This window comes from Chiloscyllium punctatum, chromosome 35, assembly GCF_047496795.1.
Source record: "Chiloscyllium punctatum isolate Juve2018m chromosome 35, sChiPun1.3, whole genome shotgun sequence".
Lineage (NCBI taxonomy): Eukaryota > Metazoa > Chordata > Chondrichthyes > Orectolobiformes > Hemiscylliidae > Chiloscyllium > Chiloscyllium punctatum.
Genome location: NC_092773.1, coordinates 19402270 through 19424414, shown reverse-complemented (window position 1 = coordinate 19424414; position 22145 = coordinate 19402270). Strand labels below are relative to the sequence as shown.

At 43.8% G+C, this 22145-nt stretch overlaps 1 protein-coding gene across 8 annotated transcripts in view; it reads right to left on the bottom strand.

Moving 5' to 3' along the window:
- LOC140459731 (histone acetyltransferase KAT6A-like) overlaps positions 1-22145 on the bottom strand; it is a 261877-nt gene that overhangs the window by 51675 nt on the left and 188057 nt on the right. For all 8 annotated transcript variants that reach the window (XM_072554188.1, XM_072554189.1, XM_072554186.1 and 5 more), the window contains one exon: positions 21365-21483. In XM_072554188.1, the coding sequence (XP_072410289.1) occupies positions 21365-21483 (119 nt within the window). The remainder of the gene's footprint in view (positions 1-21364; positions 21484-22145) is intronic.

The following is a 22145-nucleotide window of genomic DNA, read 5'->3' as shown; positions in this document are numbered from 1 at the left end:
ATTAACAGAGGGGCTCACCACAGTGTCGTGATAACCACACAGAATTTCAATCCCTTGGTTTGTCTTCCATTCATCTATCTATCAAGATACGCCTTAAACGTTAACATGCCTGCTTCTACCACCTCCACTGGCAGTACGTTCAAAGCACCCAGCACCCTCTGGACGAAACATTTTCCCAGCACTTGTCCCCTAAACCTTTCCCCCTCTCACCCTGAATGTGCCCTGATGTAGTTGACCTTTCCAACCTGGGGAAAAAGCCTCCGACTATCCACCCGCTCCCTATGCTTCACATAATTTTGTAGAACTTCACAGGTCATCCCCTCAGCCTCTGTTTTTCCAGTGAAAACAATCTGAGTTTATCCAAACTCTCCTCACAACTGAAACCCACCAAGACCTGGCAACATCCTGGTAAACCTTCTCTGCAGTGTCTCCTTCTGCTAGTGTGGCAACCAGAACTGCACACAATATTCCCAACGTGGTTTAACTAACACTTTGTACAGCTTAACATAATTTGCCAACTTTTACATTCAATGCCCTGGCCAATGGAGGCAAGCAGGCAGTATGCCTTCTTCACCATCTTATCCAACTGGATTGGCACTTTCAGGGGAACTGCAGACCTGTATGCACAGATCCCTCTGTACGTAAATGCTTCCATGGGTTCTGTATCCAATTCCGGTTTGAAGGTTACTGTGAACCTGCTTTCACTACTCTTTCAGACAGCATTCCAGGTTCCAACTTACTGTGTGAAAAGATGTTTAGGCATGATGACTTCAACAAACATCCACAATGTATCCTTGGGTGATCAAATGATCTGCTACTTGAATCAGTTTCTCTTTATTCACTATCAACTTCAGTAAGGTGTTTGACAAGGTTCCCCATGGGAGACTGATTAGCAAGGTTAGATCGCATGGAATACAGGGAGAACTAACCATTTGGATACAGAACTGGCTCAAAGGTAGAAGACAGAGGGTGTTGGAGGAGGGTTGTTTTTCAGACTGGAGGCCTGTGACCAGTGGAGTGCCACAAGGATCGGTGCTGGGCCCTCTACTTTTTGTCATTTACATAAATGATTCGGATGCGACCTCAAGAGGTACAGTTAATAAGTTTGCAGATGGCAGCAAAATTGGAGGTGTAGTGGACAGCGAAGAGGGTTATCTCAGATTACAACAGGATCTGGACCAGATGGGCCAATGGGCTGAGAAGTGGCAGATGGAGTTTAATTCAGATAAATGCGAGGTGCTGCATTTTGGGAAAGCAAATCTTACCAAGACTTATACATTTTATGATAAGGTCCTGGGGAGTGTTGCTGAACAAAGAGACCTTGGAGTGCAGGTTCATAGCTCCTTGAAAGTAGAGTCGAAAATAGATAGGATTGTGAAGGCGGCGTTTGGTATGCTTTCCTTTATTGGTCAGAGTATAGAGTACAGGAGTTGGGAGGTCATGTTGCGGCTGTACAGGACATTGGTTAGGCCACTGTTGGAATATTGCGTGCAATTCTGGTCTCCTTCCTATCGGAAAGATGTTGTGAAACTTGAAAGTGTTCAGAAAAGATTTACAAGGATGTTGCCAGGGTTGGAGGATGTGAGCTACAGGGAGAGGCTGAACAGGCTGGGGCTGTTTTCCCTGGAGCGTCGGAGGCTGAGGGGTGACCGTATAGAGGTTTACAAAATTATGAGGGGCACGGATAGGACAAATAGACAAAGTCTTTTCCCTGGGGTTAGGGAGTCCAGAACTACAGGGCATAGGTTTAGTGTGAGGGGGGAAAGATATAAAAGGGATCTAAGGGGCAACGTTTTCACACAGAGGGTGGTACGTGTATGGAATGAGCTGCCAGAGGATGTGGTGGAGGCTGATACAATTGCAACATTTAAGAGGCATTTGGATGGATATATGAAAAGGAAGGGTTTGGAGGGATATGGGCCGGGTGCTGGCAGGTGGGACTAAACTGGGTTGGGATATCTGGTCGGCATGGACGGGTTGGACCAAAGGGTCTGTTTCCATGCTGTAAATCTCTATGACTCTAAAACCATTCCTGATTTGAATATGATCAAACACCTTAAACTTTCTCTGCTTTGTGGATAATCCCAACTTCTTGAATTCTCTTCTTCACATCATGGAAAATTAATTCCCGGTACCTTTCTAATGGATCTCTTTCTGCATCCTACCCAAGTCAAGGAACTCAGCATTGACAAAGAGTCCAGCCAAGCCTGACTCGTATTTACCAAGATTAAGCAGAAATAATTTATTTTTGGTACTCTGTCGCAGCAGGGTGAAAACTTCTTGAAACATGCTGCCAACAAAACTTTCAGATTACTTTGCATACTACAGTGACTCCAGATGCCTTATACACTCTGAAGTTGCAGCTTCAGCAGATTAGCCACCATGTGTTTTTGCAGAACACACAATGTGATCTGAAATTCCCAACACAGCGCCTCTGATCCACCAGATCTTCCTGACAATGGGATGAGAAATCAAATAAACACCTGCAGTTTGTTGTATTCTTTACACCCCCAACACAATTTACAAGATCAGACTCAGATAGAGTTATAGAGTCATAGAGCTGTATGGCATACAAACAGACCCTTCGGTCCAATTCGACAATGCCGACCACATGTTTTAAATTAATCCAGTCCCACTTGCCGGCACTTGGCCCATATCCCCCCAAACCCTTCCTATTCACATACACATCCTGATGCCTTTTAAATGCTGGAATTGTCCCAGCCTCCACCACTTCCTCTGGCAGCTCATTCCATACACGTATCACCCTCTGCGTGACAAAGTTGCCCCTTTGGTCCCTTTTATACTTTTCCTCTCGCACCTTAAAACTATGCCCTCTAGTTTTGTCCTCCATAACAGGGAAAAAAAACCTTGTCTATTTATCCTATCCAAGCCCCTCATTATTTTATTAATCCCTGTAAGGTCACCCCTCAGCCTCCGACGCTCCAGGGAAAACAGCCCCAGCCTGTTCAGCCTCTCCCTACAGCTCAAATCCTCCAACCCTGGCAAAATCCTTGTGAAACTTTTCTGAACCCTTTCAAGTTTCACAACATCTTTCCGATAGGAAGGAGACCAGAACTGCACGCAATATTCCAACAGTGGCCTAACCAATGTCCTGGACAGCCACAACATGACCTCCCAACTCCTGTACTCAATACTCTGACCAATAAAGGAAAGCATACCAAACGCCTTCTTCACTGTCCTATCTACTTGCAACTCCAGTTTCAAGGAGCTATGAACCTGCACTCCAAGGTCTCTTTGTTCAGCAACACTCCCTAGGACCTTACCTCCTGCTAAGATTTGCTTTCCCAAAAAGCAGCACCTTGCATTTATCTAAATTAAATTGTACTGCCACTCCTCAGCTCATTGGGCCATCAGATCAAGATCCCATTGTATTCTGAGGTAACCTTCTTCACTGTCCACTACACCACTAATTTTGGTATCATCTGCAAACTTAGTAACTTTACATCCTTTGTTTACATTCATATTATTGCTATAAATGACAAAAAGCAGTGGACCCAGTACCGATCCTTCTGGCACACCACTGGTTACAGGCCTCCAGACTGAAAAGCACCCTTCACCACCACCCTGTTCTGTATCCAAATGACATGTTCACTCTGTATTCCTCGCCAGCCAGGCTATTATGAGGAACCTTACTGGTCCATATAGATGATGTCCACCACTCTGCCCTCATCTATCCTCTTCGTTACTTCTTCAAAAAACTCAATCAAGTTTGTGAGACATGATTTCCCACGCACAAAGCCATGTTGACTATCCCAAATCGGTCCATGCCTTTGCAAATACATGTAAATCCTGTCCTTCAGGAATCCCTCCAACAATGTGCCCATCACTGATGTCAGACTCACCAGTCTATAGTTCCCTGGCTTTTCCTTACCTTTCTTAAATGCTCCACCACATTAGCCAACCTCCGGTCTTCCAGCACCTCACACGTGACTACCAATGATATAAATATCTCAGCAACGGGCCGAGCAACCACTTCCCTGACTTCCCATACAGTTTGAGGGTACACCTGATCAGGTTCTGGGGATCTATCCACCTTTATACATTTTAAGATATCCAGCACCACTTCCTCGATCATATGGACATTTTTCAAGATGCCACAGTCTATTTTCTGAAATTCTATAACTTCCATGTCGTTCTCCACAGTAAAGACTGATGCAAAATACTTGTTTGGTATCTCCTCTACCTGCTGCAGTTCCACAAATAGCCTGCCTTGCTGATCTTTGAGGAGTCCTATTCTCTCCCTGGTTACCTTTTTGTCCTTTATGTATTTGTAAAATCGCTTTGGATTCTCCTTAAATCTATGTGCCAAAGCTTTCTCATGTTCCCTTTTCACCCTCCTGAGTTCCCTCTTAAGTATACTACAACTGCCTTTACACTCTAAAGATTCACTCGATCTCTCCTGTCTATACCTGACATAAGCTTCCTTCTTTTTCTTAACCAATCCTGAACAAGGGCTGATGCCCGAAACGTCGATTCTCCTGTTCCTTGGATGCTGCCTGACCTGCTGCGCTTTTCCAGCAACACATTTTCAGCAATTTCTCTCGTCATCCAGCATTCCCTACACCTACCAGCCTTGCCTTTCACCCGAACAGGAACATACGGTCTCTGGACTCTCGTTATCGCAGTTTTGAAGGCTTCCCATTTTCTAGCTGTCCCTTTACCTGTGAATATCTGCCCCCAACATTTGAAAGTTCTTGCCTAATACCATCAAAATTAGCCTTCCTTCAATTTAAAACTTCAACTTTTGGATCCTGTCGATCCTTTCCCATCACTATTTTAAAACTAATAGAATTATGGTCAATGGCCCAAAAGTATTCCCCCACTGACACCTCAGTCACTTGCCCTGCCTTATTGCCCAAGTGTAGGTCAAGTTTTGCACCTTTTCTATTATGCACATCCACAGACTAAATCAGAAAATTTTCTTGGACATACTTAATTTCTCTCCACCCAAGCCCTTAACACTATGGTAGTCCCAGTCTTTTTGGAAAGTTAAAATCCCCCACAATTACCCCCCTATTATTCTCACAGATAACTGGGATTTCCTTACAAATTTGTTTTGCAATTTCCTGCTGACTATTAGGGGGAGGGTCTATAGTACAATCTCAATAAGGTGACCATCCCTTTATTTCTCAGTTCCACCCAAATAACTTCCCAAGACATATTCCCAGGAATACCTTCCTTAAGTACAGCCATAATGTTATCCCTTGTCAAAAATGCCACTCCCCTGCCTCTCTTTCTATCCTTCCTGTAGCATTTGTATCTGGAACATTAAGCTGCCAGTCCTGTCCATCCCTGAGCCATGTCTCTGAAGTTGCTATGACATCCCAGTCCCACGTTTCTCATTATGCCTTCAACGTTAGGCCTTTTGCATCAAAATAAATGCAGTTTAATTGATCAGTCCTACCTCGTTCTCTGCTTTGTTCTTGCCTGCCCTGATTGTTTGACTTGCTCCTTTTCCCAAATGTACCAGTCTCAGACTGATCTCTTTCCTCACTCTCTCCCCCCACCTTAACTGGTCTGAATCCTCCCGAGCAGCTCTCCCAAATCTCCCTGCCAGACTATTAGTCCCCTTCCAATTCAGGGGTAATCCATCCTTCTTATGCAAGTCAGTTCTACACCAGAAGAGATTCCAATGATCCAAAAGTATGAACCCTTCTCCGCTGCACCAGTTCCTCAGCCGCACATTCATCTGCTCTGTCTTCCTATTCCTACCCTCACTAGCTAGTGGCACTTGGAGTAATCCAGATCTTACTCCTTTGAGGCCCTCCTTTTTAAATTCCTGCCTAACTTCCTATACTCTCCCTTCATAATCTCATCCTTTTTCCTTTCCATGTCATCACTTCCAATGAGTACAACCATCTCCTGCTGGTCCCATTCCCCTTTGAGGAGATTCTGCACTGTCTCTGAGATATCCTTGATCCTGGCTCCAGGGAGGCAACACACCACCTTGATTTCGCACTGTCAGCTACAGAAATGTCTATGTGTGTCTCTGACTAGAAAGTCCCCTTTCACAATCGATCGTTTGGAACCTGAACGTTACCTCATTACATTAGAGCCAGTCTCGGTACCAGAAACTTGGCTGGTCTTGCTACATTCCCCTGAGAGTATATCACCCCCTACATTTTCCAAACCAGCATACTTGTTTGAGATGGGGATAACCATAGAAGACTCCTGTACTACCTGCCTCCCTCTTCTATCTTTCTTGGAGGTAACCCATCTACCTGACTGTATCTGCAGTTTTTCTCCCTTCCTATAACTGCCATCCGTCACACCCCCAACTCCTGTAAATTCCTCAATGTCTCTAACTGTTGCTCCAACCGATCCATGCAATCTGATAGGATTTGCAACCAAACATACTTACTTCATGGAGTAACATGGAAACACTCCCTCATCTCCCTCACCCGACAGCAAGAGCACGTCACTCTACAAAAGGCCACCTCTGCATCTTAACAATCTACAGACCCAGAAAATAGCAATCTTACTGCTTTAAAACCATTACTCCAGGCTAACTTAGTACCTATGTTTTGTATTTTTACAACTTAATCGAGACAGATCTCAATAAAATATATCAGAAAGGAACCCTCTCTACTCACTATTGTCATTTACAAAGACAAAGTACATCAAGTTTACACTTAAAAACTACGCAATTGACTTCTTTGAGGTTGTGAGCTCTCTCACACAGGTTCATCTAAGGTCAACTGTAAACTTTGCTGCTTTGTAATTTTTCTCAGACATACTCCCATGTCCAGAGATACTTGAACTCAAAACAGCAAAAGCAGTAGCTTCGCAGATTCACTGCTGTGTCAGACAGCACTGTAGGTTTCTTTCTCGTTTCATTCTCTGACCATGTGGTCTCTGGTTATATCTCTCTCCCTCCTTTTTCAAGTCCCGTTGTTTTGATCTTTCTTCCCCCAAAGTTCCAAAACAATTCAACACCTTTTGAAATCGGAATTACTGCTCCTAGACTCCGAGGACTTCAGCTCCAACACCTAAAACACCTCTAAAAAAGCAGTTCTTACAATAAACGTTTCGAATTATGACAGCATGAAGCAGGGCAGCAAGAGCCAAACTGTTGCTCAAGACGCCCAGAACGAATAGCCATTGAGGAAAGAGTACAAGTTAGGAGATTCAATAGAGAGCATGACAGAAGTGGTGTTCTAGGATTCAGTTCCTGGAACAGCAGCTAATACAGGAACCAAACACTCTTGATGAGATCAGATCAGTGAAGAAAGGGGGAATGAGGGGATGTGGTTGTGTGAATGAAGATGCTTGTGTGCCAGTGCGAATGGCGACAAAGAGGCGTCTTCTGAATGGTTTTTTTCAATGTTGTAATTCTGTGTATGTCCACTGAATCCTATTGACTGAAATGAGAAAAAAAAATTACAACTTGAAGCAATGGCTTATCTTCTTTGGCAGATGGAAGATGTGTAATTCAGAATTGACATATCAGTCTGAACTTCACCATCAAAATATCTCTTGTGCTTCCAGAGCTGCTGCATATGGTGCAAGAAACTAAACGAGAACAAAGCACATGTACATCCTCGACAGAGGTCTGAACAATTATTCGAAACAGTACTTCTCCACACATGGGCGTGGCTGTATCAGTGATGCAGTTAATGAGAGAAAATACCTTGCGCAAGTATGAAACAATTGCATCATTGCCAATTACATTTGCGGAAACCCAAAGAAACATGTTTTCGCTGGAGATAAACAAAATCATCAACAGAGCACTGCATCTGCTAAATTCTAGATCCTGCTCTCAAGAGCAGTCAGATGTTTGACAATCACTGAAAGAGTGTGTTTTGCTTCCAGCTGGCCTCAGACTTCTTTAAAGGCAACAAAACTATGCCATATGCATCCAGCGATCAGAACCGGGATATCTGCTTCAGTCCTTGAGACTTTTACCAGTATGACATATTTTAACTTACAGGTTTTCAGAAGCATTATGCGCTAAAATAGCACACAACCTTCAAGGATTCACATCACAGCAAGACAAGTCACTTGTCACACAATGTCTTAAATTGCACATACTGACTTCCAGGCAATGGGCCTTGTACATTCTTGCTTCTCCCGAATGCACATATAAAATTGTGAAATGCTGAGGACCATTTGCCCTGTGAGTCTGACTTCCAATGGAAACCTAGAAGCCCACAAATCAATGATACTTCAATCATGCCAGAGCTTGTCTTGGAATCCATACGACAATGTTGTTCCCTTTGTTACTGAACCATATTTCTCACATGTTTGAAAAATGGCATTCTGCTCCCTTTTAAAATAGTGATGAGTCAGCACAAAGGGAGCACAATACTATGCGCACCTCACAGAAGGGCTCAATAAATTATCACTAATCTTAGAAACAACTAAGTAGTATTTCCAGTGTCTGCCAAACAGGTACATCCTGGTTTTCAGGTTCCACATGAACCTCCACTCAGCCTTCTTAATTTCATCTCATCAAGATACGTTGCCATTAATTTCTCAGTTGTGTGCTGATGTAGATTTACCTTAATTGATCAGCAATTGACAACCACTACGCCTTTGGTGTGGAACTCCACATTCTCACCATATTCTTGGTGAAAAGAAATATATTTTCCTTAATTCTCTCATAGCTTTATTGCTATCTTACATTTAAGACCCTTTTTGTACTTGTCTCTTCTGAGAGTGGTAACATCAACTCTTAGATTATCAATGGCTTTCATCTCATAGATCTCCATCAGGTCACCTCCCACAACTCTCCTTGGTGAGAGAAAAGAGCTTGAGTCAGTTCTCTTTTGTCTGTTAGGTCTCACCTCTCCATTCTAATATCACTGAGTCACCATTTCTTTGCATCTTCCTCACTGCCTCTAAATGATTTTTCAGAGGCTCACTGAATATGTTACCTAATATAGTGACGAAACGTCTGAAAATGAACCTTCCAGCTCAGCGAGCAAAACTACATCCATAACTTAGATTGTTTCCACAGATGCTCCCACCAGCTGCTTTCATGTCAAATTTCCAGCATCCACAACATTTTGTTTTGTGGACTGAATAGGTCCCATTTCTAATCCTGTGGAGTTATTTTAAACTATTTGCCAGTCTGAGATGCTACCTTTAATTGCGACTCTCTGTTCTAAGCTTACATGAACACCTCAAAACTTAGGTCAAACGTGAGTAGAAGGAAACCTTAACTTTTAGCCTTCTGTACATCAACCAGGATAGGCCCATGTTTCAATAAACATGGAAACAGAGTCATGGAATTGAAGGCATCAGATAAACGTGCAAGATCCTGGAATTAACTGCAACAACATAAATTCCAACTTCGATATGGTTATTAATTCAATTACTTCACAAAGATTAAACGACCAACAAGGGGTCGTCAAGGTCTGATTAACTCAACAACAACATCTTGTGAGCCAATAATGGCAGAATTAGAATGACACACTGTTCTGAAGACCTAATCACTCATGCAACCAACTGTAGCAACTTAGACAACCATAAACCTCGGGATAAAAGTTCGTAATACATATTATAGGCACCGTAAATCTTCTGTTTGGAATGCCTTGTTTGTCAGTCACTTAGGAAAGTTTTATCTTGAGAGCATTTTGAAAAAAACTGTATGAAATCAAACGTAAGCAGCAGAAACATTTTAAAACAAGACTCAAGAAACCAAACAGCTAAGCTGAGGACAATTCTGACTTAATAAAAACATAATTTTACACATTTCAAGGAAACAGTTCTCAGAAGAACGAAGATAAGTCAATAACTCAGCTGAAGGCAACACAAGTTACGATCATACAAGCTCACAAGATTTGGAAGGAGACTGAATAACTGAGGTAAAATAATGAATTCTTCTAAAATAGTTTCAGAACCACCCAGGGCCACTGAAGGGTTTCTGAGGAGACTTTCAAATGGACTGCCAAACTATGACAAAGATTTGGAACAGGCACGTTATACCAGTCTTCATTTCAGCAAGATGATCTTCATAGTTTTGCAATTTGATCATTTCTGACTTGGTTGTTTATAATGAGCATGAATAGGAACAGAACATGAGCTCGGAGAAGGGATGGAAGTAGCAGAGGCAGCTGATTGGATAGCTCTCGATGCCAGTCGCAAAGAAAACCATGTTGCTGGAGGTGAGATTGAGGAAGAAACACAGACAGACAGGAGTCAAGCAGATAGTTTGCAGTCACAAGGTGGTAGAGGTCATCCTTGCTTCCCAGGAAGAACCTGACAATGACTGCTATTTCAGTAGGTGAGCGCAAGACCCAATCTTGTTTGATATGGTCCAGAAGATCTGGTTGATCCATTTCCTGAACATATTTGTTTGAGTCTGGATCCTTTGGTCTTAAGGATACAGAAATTAGGACATCATTCAAAGTTACAGCTGAGGGACTGTCAATGGTTTTACTGGGGGATTAAGCATCACAAGCTAGAAGAGAGGGTGACTGAAAAAAGAATTGACCAGAAAATGTCTGAATGAGTAGAGGATCACTGCTCAGCAGTTTGCATGTTTGATAAATATTTTGAAGTGAAATGGGAGGCAGCTTCTACAAGTGTGGGAACTGGCACAAGGTGGAGGTTGAGGACTTTTTGGGTGGTGAGAGACAATGAAGTGATCAGAGATAATCTTCCATGTTTGAAGTAATAACAGAAGTTGTGAGACCACTTGAGATGGCAGGAGGTGGCTGCAAGTATGGGTTTAACAGCTTACTATATTATCAGATTAGGTAGTCTTCAGGGGACAGTGGACTCCTGGTGCTGCTCCTGGCTTGCCCTGCTGCAACTTTCAATGGAATCAATGAAAATATTACAAAGAGCTCAATATCCCTTCAGAGGATGTCAGGAGAGATTAATAGGGAAGCTGCAGGCTTATCTAAGGAAGTACAGCAGCATAATCCAGAGGTTCAAAGAGTACTGAAGGGTTTGAACAGCGAGTGGAAAAGACTTCAGAAGTAAAAAATCAAATAACGCTTGATTAGACGAGACCCACTTCTTACGTTTAGTAAAAAATAACTGAAATTGATCACATATTTGTTATACACACAAAACAAAATCATCCAGTCAACTGTGCCTGCACTTGTGTGCTTGGATCCAAAATGGCAGCAGAACGAAATGAGTCAAAAGCTGTGACGCTAGAAAAGCTGAGACGCAGGCCAGACAGGACAGTCGACATTTCAGGGATAAACCCTTCTTCAGGAATGTGGGAGGGAGAAGGGGGCTGAAGAGATAAATAGGAGGGTGGGTGGAGGTTGGGGGAAGGTAGATGCAGGTAGGGGGTGATAGTAATGGGTGGGAGGGGAGGGTGGAGGGGACAGGTGGGAAACAAGATGGATTGGTAGCACAGTTCAAGAGGGTAGTGCCAAGTCAGTGGGTTAGATCTGGGATGAGGTGGGGGGAGGGGACATTAGGAAACTAGTCAAGGTCGATGTTAATGCGATGTGGTCGAAGGGTTCCAAGGCCGAAGATGAAGCGTTCTTTCTCCAGTCGTTGAGTGACAGTTGATTTGGCAGTCGAGGCGGCCCAGGACCTGCATGTCCTCGGCAGACTGGGAGGAGGAGCTCAAGTGGTTGGCCATCAGGCAATGGGGCTGTTTGGTGCGTGTCCCAAAGATGTTCCCTGAAACATTCCCCGAGTTGGCGTTGTCCTGCCTCCCTAATGTTGGGGGTGGGGGGAGGGCAGGTTTTACACCTCTTGCAGCGACAAGGGAAGGTGCACATTAGGTTTACAGCCCTACCAACCCACTCTCCATACCCAGCACCTTCCCTTGCTGCCACAAGAGGTGTAAAATCTGTGCCCACACCTCCCGTCTCAGCTCCGTCCAAGGCCCCAAAGTATCCTTCCATATCCTGCAGAGATTTTCCTGCACATCCCAACAACTCATCGACTGGGTCCACTGCTCTCGATATGGTCTTCTTGACATTGTGGAGACAGGACACCAACCTGTGGGGTGGTTCAGGGAACATCTCTGGGACACACGTACCAAAGAACTCACCGCCCTGTGGCTGACCACTCCAACTCCCCCTCCCACACCACCAAGGATATTCAAGTGCTGGGCCTCCTCCGCCACTAAATCCAAGCCACCTGACAACTAAAGGAAGAATGCCTCATCTCCGGCTTTGGGACTCTTCAACCACACAGCATCAACATCAACTTTACCAGTTTCCTAATGTCTCCTCACCCCACCTCGCCCCAGATCCAACCCTCCAACTTGGTACCACCCTCTTGAACTGTCCTATCTGTCCATCTTCCTTCCCACCTATCCACTCCACCCTCCATTCCGTCTGTTACTATCACCCCCCACCAACTGCACCTCCTATTGCCTTCCCGGCTCCCTTCCCCAAGCCCCACCCCATCCTCCTATTTATCTCTCAGCCCCCTTCTCCTCCCCATCCGTCACCTGACCCCTCTCCAGCCACATTACTGATGAAGGGCTTATGCCCGAAATGTCGATTTTCCTGCTCCTCGGATGCTGCCTGACCTGCTGTGCTTTTCCAGTGCCACACTTTTCCACTCTGACCTCCAACATCGGTAGTCGTCACTTTCTCCTGGCAAAAATAAATGAACTAAACAAACAAGGTTGAATATGAATACAAGGAGAACTCAACTGTACAGCTATCTATTAGGACATGCAAAACCTGATAGTCACAAAGAATAGGTAGGTATGGACAGGAAGGAGCAGAGCATTTGCAATGAGATAAAGGGAGGTTAATTTGCTATCAATCATCAATCAAATGTTGCCTAAGTTTGGAGGTAGACGTATCATGTCAACCAAGCACAGAGTACCAGAGGTCCACTAATTGGGGTACTTCCATAACTAAGTGTAGAATCTGTTGCACTGCAGAAAGATGGGGAAGTTTGAGGTCACCATAAGATTCAGAACTAAAGAAATTAGTTTGGAAGATCACAGACTATCACCTCCCCTGAGGACATAAACGAAAAATTGCACCAGTATGACTGATCCTCACAATCAGAATTAGAATGCATTGTGTTGGCAAGAACACTTCCTTCTGATTCCTCGTTAACTCATGACTCCCACCCCCTGGTATACACAAACTTATGCTGCTTCCTGCCTCGCTCATACTATCCCCTCACCATTCCAACCGGTAATGAAACTGATGTCAGGAAACGAGAAAAGACACAGAGCGGAGAAATGACCCAGTGTCACTTGAATACGAAAGGCAATGGCCGTGGGGACCTATTGTCAGAACTCCATTCTGGCCTGGACGGGAAGATTATCATTTGATCGCATTATACTACCCAGACTGGGGATCCTCTCATGCCCACTGATTTCCTATATTTCTATTGATCACTTACTGCCATCAGGACTGGACTAATTAGGACAAATGTAACCCTTGCAGACGTCTTGCTCCTTGTTCACAAACGAATTGGGTTGTTATTGTGCACCCTTCCTGAGGGGTACAGTGATTGCAGTCATCCATTTTCCATATACCTTATTTCATACAAATACACTCATGTGCCCAGATTTCACATGCCCCACAATTCATGGTGTTCTTCATATTAACCTGACAAATAAAATTCAGAAACCAGATGCTTTACAGGATCCAATTAACAAACTTGCAAGCTAAGTCATTTAAACTTGACTATTTTCGAAGTTTCCAAACGTGGGACGCACCAATGCAAAGAAAACTTGAATTCAGCAAAATAAAAGGAAATTGCAATGATCTCCGCTCGCCACTGTACAAATGCACAGCTTACCCAGTAACCCCCCTGAACCAGATGACCATTCAGTGAACACCAAGTACAGAAAGTGATATTCTAACCTGTGCCAATGCATAGGCCATCAAACCCCTCCCTTCATGCTCCCACCTCTCTCCGAGTTGGATTCCAAATGGAAATGCTGACATTCGGCTCCAGTACAACTGCTTGCACATGGCTAGGTAGGAGAAAACGTACGCGCACGCAGCACGGCCACATATGTTGACGGGTTAACAGAAGTGATACAGTACTTTAGGTTTAAAAACAACTTTCCTTTCAGCCAGGTGCAGAGAGAGGAAGAGAACAGAGAAAGGCTTGCTCGCTCTCTCTCTCTCTCTCTATGCATGCGTTAACTGTGGTTTAACTCCCTGGCCACTGATGTGTTGCAGCAGCTGTGACACGTCACGTGACCAACACTCTGCTCCTTATTTTCAACGAAGCAACCACCAGGCACAGAGAACAATGCTGGCAGCTTGCCTTAATCCTTTGAGGACCCAAGGTTGCTAGTTATTCTTTTCCCCCACAGTTTTCCACACAGCACATGCTTGCTATTTATAGCAGCATGCTACGTATCGCGAAGCAGACTGGGGGAAAACACTTTGCAAATTGGTCAAACTGCACTCCCTTTTTCAATATTTCTTTTTCTCATCTTTGACGATCCACCCAAAACTTCAAGCTGCCGGCAATAAAATGCTATCTTTACATGCAAAGTGAAAGACTACTCCATCATCAATCCCAACACTTCAAACACTATAGCCATGTCATATATAAAGGAATTCCCTCACTTTTACAGCACAGCCCCAAAACAGACACAATGTGATCTCCAAAAACAATTTATTAACAGTGGATACAAACTCTTAATACTGATTTATAGTCGAAGATTTGTCCAGCACGGAAACAGACTCTTCGGTCCAATTTGTCCATGCTGACCAGATATCCCAAACTAATCGAGTCCCATTGGCCCAGATCCCTCTAGACCCTTCCTATTCAGATACCCATCCAGATGCCTTTTAAATGCTGTAATTGCACTGGCTTCCACCACTTCCATACACGCACTTTCCTCTGCACAGAACAGTTGCCCCTGAGGTCCCTTTGATATCTTTCCCCTCTCAACTTAAACCTATGCCCCTCTAGTTCTGAACTCTCCCACCCTGGGAAAAAGACCGTGGCTATTTATCCTATCCATGCCCCTCATGATTTTATAAACCTCGACAAGGTCAGCCCTCAGCCTCTGACGCTCCAGGGAAAACAGCCCCAGCCTATTCAGCCGATCCAACCCTGGCAACATTCTTGTAAATCTCTTCTGAACCTTTTCAAGTTTCACAACATCCTTCCTCCAGCAGGAGGACCAGAATTTAATTGACTTTTTCCAAAGTGGCCTAACCAATGTCCCTTATAGCCCAGCATGACCTCTCAACTCCTCCACTCAATGCAACTACCAATAAAGGCAAGCGTACCAAAATGGCATCTTTACTACCCTGTCTACGTGCATATCTACTGGATTCGTGGTCCTGGAAGAGCACAGCAGTTCAGGCAGCATCCAAGGAGCAGCAAAATCGACGTTTTGGGCAAAAGCCCTTCATCAGGAATAAAATCTACCTTCAAGGAACCAAGAGCCTGCATACCAAGGTCTCTTTGCTCAGCGACACTCCCTAGCACGCTACCATTTCATGTAAAAATCACACAATACCAGGTTGTAGTCCAATAGGTTTATTTGAAAGCACTAGCTTTTGGAGCACTGCTCCTTCATCAGATAATTAGTTGCACAGGATCATAAGACACAGAATTTACAGCAAAAGAAAGAATTTATCTAAATTCTGTGGTTTATGATCCTGCCTCACGAGTTACCTGATGAAGGAGCAGCACTTTGAAAGCTAGTACTTCCAAATAAACCTGATGGACTATAACATGGTGTTGCGTGATTTTTAACTTTGTCCACCCCAGTCCAACACTGGTACATCATGACTACCATAAAGTGTACAAGTCTTGCCCTGATTTGCCTTTCCAAAATGCAGCACCTCACATTGATCTGAATTAAATTCCACCTTCGGCCCATTTGCTCACCTGATCAAGGTCCCATTGTACTCTGAGGTAACCTTCTTCGCTGTCCACCACACCACCAATTGTGGGGTCTTCTGCAAACTTACTAACTATGCCTCCTATGTTCACATCCAAATTATTTATATAAATGACGAAAAGCTGTGGACCCAGCACTGACCCTTGCGGCACACCGATGGTCACATGTCTCCAATGTGAAAAGCAACACTCCACCAAAACCGAGTCCCTTACTTTCAAGCCAATTCTGTATCCAAATGGCGAGCTCTCCCTGTATTTCATGTGATCTAACCTTGCTAACCAGCCTACCACGAGGAACCTTGTCTAACACCTTACTGACATCCACTGCTCTGCCTTCATCAATCCTCCTCATCCCTTCTTCAAAAATCTCAATCAAGTTAGTGAGATACTATTTCCCATGCACCAAGCCATGTTGACTATCCTAATCAGTCCTTGCCTTTCCAAATGCATGTAAATTCTGTCCCTCAGAATCCCCTCCACCAACTTACCCACCACTGACGTCAGGCTCACTAATCTATTTGTTTGCGCCTCACCCACTGCTGAATACCAATTTTTTTGCATGCCATTATTTAAACATTTCCTGATGTGAAAACTTGCACGCAACCTACAATAGACTGAGCAGACCACCATCCTCCAATGCTTCTCTGACACGGAGAGGAGAGAGACTGCACTCATGCCAATGTCACCTGCAATGGTTTCTTTTCTCTCTCTCAGTGGCCTCATCCTATTCCATAATTGTCCGCTGTCCCCTTGGTGATCCCGTGTGGAAACAGATCAGGTTGCAGATGGACAACAGTGGCATCAAACACTATCTCACCAGTCCCCAACAATGCCTGCACATTTGCTCATTTGTCACACTGCTGGTCTAACACGCAGTTCCTGGGAAGCAGCAATGTTCCTTAACTACACTGAAGCCCTTGTCTTCAGTCTCTACTACAAAGTCCAGTCCTTTGCACAAGCGCCATCACTGTCACTGGCAACTGTCACGAGACTGGAAAAGAGCATGTTGGGACCCTCGTGTTTCATTTCACCTCGGGCAAGCTTCTAGCCACTTTGCCATACAATCACCAAGACTATTCATGCCTATTTCCATAATAATTCTTAGCTCCATTGTCAACACAGCATCTCTGTTGCTGAAACGCTCACCAGCCCCTCACCTTGTGACTCAAATTAATTCAATACTCCCCTGGTGAGCCTGGTTCACCCCTCATTCCTGGGCCCTTTGGGCTGCAGGGTTCCTGAGTCGCGCTGTTACAATTCTCGACCAGACGGCCAAATCTGGTTACTCTCAGGTGAGGGACAAGAAACTCAAAGCTTTAAAAGCTGACCAAGTTGCAAGTCAGAATTATTTCCTCACAGATTAAAACCACAGGATTCAACAGATTTAAATTCATAAAGCAATCTTAGTATACAGAAAACAAAAAGCAAACAATCTTATACTCTGAAATCCAGATTTAACATGAGGCAAACATGAGTAAACAGAAATAACATGATCCAACCTACAACGAAACCACACAATAAAGAGCAGATATAGCCAAGACAGGAGACTGAATTTTCTCAGGAATCCACCTAGATGCCAGTGAGTCATGGAAATTCTTTAAAGCAGTCCAACAACACCCCCCAACCCCAAAAAAGGGACCTCAGCTCCTCTCACTTCAAGGTCAGAACTCTGATCTCCCTCAAATCTTGACTGCCTTGATTTCACTTTGTCAATCTCTTCTCTTCAGTCTGCCTGCCACTCAGTTTCCAAGGCTGACTCTGACTGAGCAGTGCAATTCCAGCTTTTTATATGTGTGAAACAGAACTTCACCTCCTAAAGGCCTTCCACTGTGCCAACTGTCAGCTTTCTGACTGAAACCTGCTGCTTAAAACATCTCCACTGCCCAACTGTTAGCATTCTGAAAAGATCCACAAGACTCAGTAAAATATCTGAATAGGGCCTTGGCCTTGGCCTAAGATACAATTAAAAGTGACAACCATTGGATCGCACTGTGCTTTGAACATGATATCTTCCAGTCAACCAATGCCAGTCTCCATAGGTTTGAACTCAAGAGAACACTGAGGAACGAAAGAGAATTCCACCAAAGGCAGGATTTCATTCGAGTCAAATCTGAATGGATAATGATCCTGCCTAACACCACAGCAAAATGGCTGAAGATTGGCCCAACGATGCAGCCTAGCACCCACAAGGTGTAATAGCTTACAGGCAAAACCACTGTACCATTACCTCTTGCGTATGTGAAGACTTTATCCGAAGCCCACATCATTTCTCTTTATCCTCAACACCGTTTTTCTGGTGGCATCATCTAAAAGGCACAGCATTAGCTTTCACATTTACATTGCTGACACCCAGCTCTACCTTGCCAACAGCTCTCGAGAGCCATCTGTTGTTGTTTCATTAACAGACTGCTTCTGTGACATTCAGGACTAGATGAGTAGCTATTTCATTCCAGTACATTATTGAGAATTCTGGAGCTATTATTTTCACTCGCCATTTCTAAATTCGACCTCCAACTGCTGACCCCATCCCTCTCCCAACAATCACCTGATATGAAGCCAATCCCTTCACACGTACTTTATCAAAACGGGACACTGAGATGAGCTTCCTTGTTCATGTTCATCCTATCACTACCATGGGCTTATTTCAACTTCCATAACATAGGCCAACCTCACCAGTTTCAACTCATCTGCCACGAAATCCTCATATAGCCTTTGTTTCCCTGAGAATTGACAAATCTAATTGCGGTGAACTTTAACCAGACATAGCATAGTAAGTAATGTTCATAATATCATTCACATGTCTCGAGAATCTCTTGTACTTTTTCAGCAAGTTTCAAGATGACGTTCAAGAGTCTCTGTCAATGGTAAAGTCTCTTTCTTCATGGCTAAGAAGAAACACTGATCCATGTGACCTACTGCCCCTCAATCTGAAAGTAGCAGTAACAGGAATGAAGTGAACACATAGGAGCTGTAAGACCAGAGATAAAAGAGCAGAAGACAAAAGGAAAGAGGTCAACAAAGAAAGCACATTTACATTGGGGGGGGGGGGGAGGAGGAGGAGGAGGTGTGTGTGTGCGTGCACTCATGCACGTCTGTGCCGAATACAGTTAAACAGAACAACTCGTTGAAGACAGGGTTAGGGCACGGATATGAATTGGGCAATGGAGCTGCTGCCTACGCCTTACCTTGTACCAATTCCCAAACCCCAACGCCACAGACAAGAGTTACTCTACATTGGCTCACAGTCAAGTAAGGTTTTCATTTTAAAATTGTCATCCATGCTCTCTCAGATGTTTCCAAATCCCTCCATGAGCTTGGCCCTCCCGTGATCCGTAAACACAACAATACTCCCTGTAACTTGTCTTCGGTGCTCAGACTTCTGAGACAGACGTGCAGCATCAGCATCCAGATGCCAATCGGTGTGTGTGTGTGGTAGTTCAGCACAGAAGAAACGTTGCAGCATTCTCTAATCCTGACCTGTTGTGCAGCCCCAAACAATGTTCCTTCCATTACATTGATGCTGCCATGTTCTGCACATGCCAATTGGGGCTTCCACTTGCAGAAGTAGCTGTCTGCGCAGATCTTAGGAGGCTGCCTTGGCAGAACATTAGTCCACAAGGGATATTAGTCCTAAAATTGATCATTCGACCAGTGGTCACTTAATTTAAAATGCCTGGAACATACACTCTGGAATACACCTCCGACAACTTTCTACCTCTCCTTCCAGATTTCCAATATTTCTTAACATTCACCTACTTGTCTGAGCTTTTGGTCAGCTGATCCAACACATCCTTGTATGGCTGGGTGTCATGAACTGAAGCACCTTGGGACATCTGATTGTGTTAAAGGGGATACACAAGTTGTTGTTGCAGGTTCTTCTGCATCTTCTCCTTTCTTCACAACAACCATACCTTCAAGTGTGTCGGGCCTTAAGCTCGGACCTTATTTTGGTACAGCACACACCCCCACCCCACCAAAGGCCACCTCTTTACCCATACTTTTGGTTTAAACAGCCTCTTAATTTTAGTTTGCAATCCATTATTTTGTCTGATTCCAATCCTGCGATTTGCTTTCATGATTTACATTGAAGGTTCAATGTAAGTGCATCTCGTCCAATGTTCATTGGGTGAAACATCAGCGAAACAACACTTGGCAAATGTCGAAATATGGGCTCTCTCATCATCATCAGCTCCAACTGTGCAGAGAACAAGTACAAGTGAATTGAAGGTGTATTCACTTCAGCAATCCAGCTGTTTTGTTTATTCTCTAGCACAAAGATCATTGCATTTGGGTCAAGCAATTCCCAGTCAATAACTGCAAACTGAGTTTGACAGATAATCATACTTGACAGCTTTCTCAAAAAAAAAATGAACTGCTCCTCTCCTCGACTTGAACACTTCTACACAATGAGACCCGTGGTAATTGAAAGACAGGGCAAGACAAAACAGCTAAAGCTGAAACAGTAACTCAAGAAAAGATCTGAACAATGAACAACAAATTCTGAAAAAGGAGGCTTCCTGGGCACAGACCCGCCACAACTGGATGAGTAACAAAGAACCACCTTTCAGAAAGAAGTTCTCAGTTTGGTACTGATTTGCGGAACCAAGGGAACTGTGAAAGAAGGTTCTGTGGTTTCTGACCTATGTTGTACACGATCTGCTCCTTGTTATCCACTAACACTCTTCTTTCTATACTTGTGTGTGAATAGGAACCCAATACCAACCTGAACTTTTGACGACAATCAGGTCAGTCACACCAGCACAGAGATACCTTTTACTCAACACGACATCTCCTTTGAAAGTAACAAAGAAACTCAAATTTTGCCTCGGAAAAATCTGCTCATACTTCTTTACTGATGGACATTAACAAGTACAAAAGAATTTCAGAATAATTCAGAACTCAGAGCTTATAACACATCCTCTGGATAATCTATTTTCTGTTGGTCAACAGGAACAAGCGGGGCATGTTAACACTTTGGCTGCAACGGATGATGCACATTAGCAAACAAACCACCACATTCAGGCAAGCAGTGTTTAAGTCACATCCTCATGTACATTTCTTAGCCAACTCACTATTGCTGGGATTTCTTCTTGTCAATACAAAACTACATTTGGGTTACCAATATAATGTAGCTGGACCTGGAACTGCACTGTTCAGCTCAAAATCCCCACTGCTTGCAGTGTAGTAACTCTGTTTTCTCAACCACTTATTAGCCAGTGACCTACCAACATGGTACTTTGTGATACAGTCAGCTGGCCGTACACATTTTCTCTCCACATCCAATTGGGTGTTGCACTTGGAGCTTTGGATTCAAGTCCTTCGTACTTCGACATTCTATCATGGAGAATATTCTAATACATCTGATGCCAATTTATTCTCTCTCATTTGCAAATAAACCCAATGATTTTATTTTACAAAACTGCGAAGGAAAATTTCAGTCAAAGTGACTTCACTCTTATCAGCTTATCACATTTCTATTTCCTGCAAATCTCAAAACTATTTACCTTATCTCTGATCCTCTAGTCAGTAAATTTCAAGCCAATGTTCATCAAAATATTGCTGTGCTTCATCTTACCTCCAATGCAAGCTCCTGAACGTGTTGAAAAAGGTCCAAGTCTTTCTCAGTCACAATGTCCTTGTTCAGCGATTGGTCATCCTCAATTTCACGTTTGCAGCTCCACGAGTCCTGATTGTCTGCAGATGTAGAAAAACCTGATATTAGTGGAAGGAATTTACTCTGGTATACCCACCTACAAGAATCCTTGGCTTGTGGGGAAGCAGTCTTTGACAACTGAAAACCTGTATTTGGACAGCTGCAAAATGTGTATGGAGCAAAGCAGCAGCATTGATGTCTACAAATCTAAAAAACATAGCAAGCCAATTAAGGGATAACTATTAGTTACACTGTCCTGGTTGCTGATTACTTTCGATTCAGAAATTCTCTTTTTTTCTGTTGCTCCACTTGGAGGTTCATGTTTTCTTTTCCACTACAGCAGCAAGTCAGCGACAATTGAACATTCCACAGCCCGAAGAGGGTGCACCAATATCCTATGTTCAAGTGCTGTTTGTGCAGCTGAAGATTCAACTCCAAACACCAAATAAGTTTCAGAGTTCAAGTGCCAACGGTCAGCTCGCTGAGATGGATTTCCTCCACTTCCCAAACAACAGGGTGAGGCAAACTAACCTCAAGACTCTTGCCAGTGAGTGCTCTGACTCTTGCAGGTAGAACAGGAGCACTTGCATTTACTGGTTTCTTTCAGTGGGGAAGTACCTCAACTCTGTTCGGAGCACCCTGCATCCGCACAGCGAAGATCAGGAACTCACCACTGACAAAGGTGGCAAAGTATAATCACTGA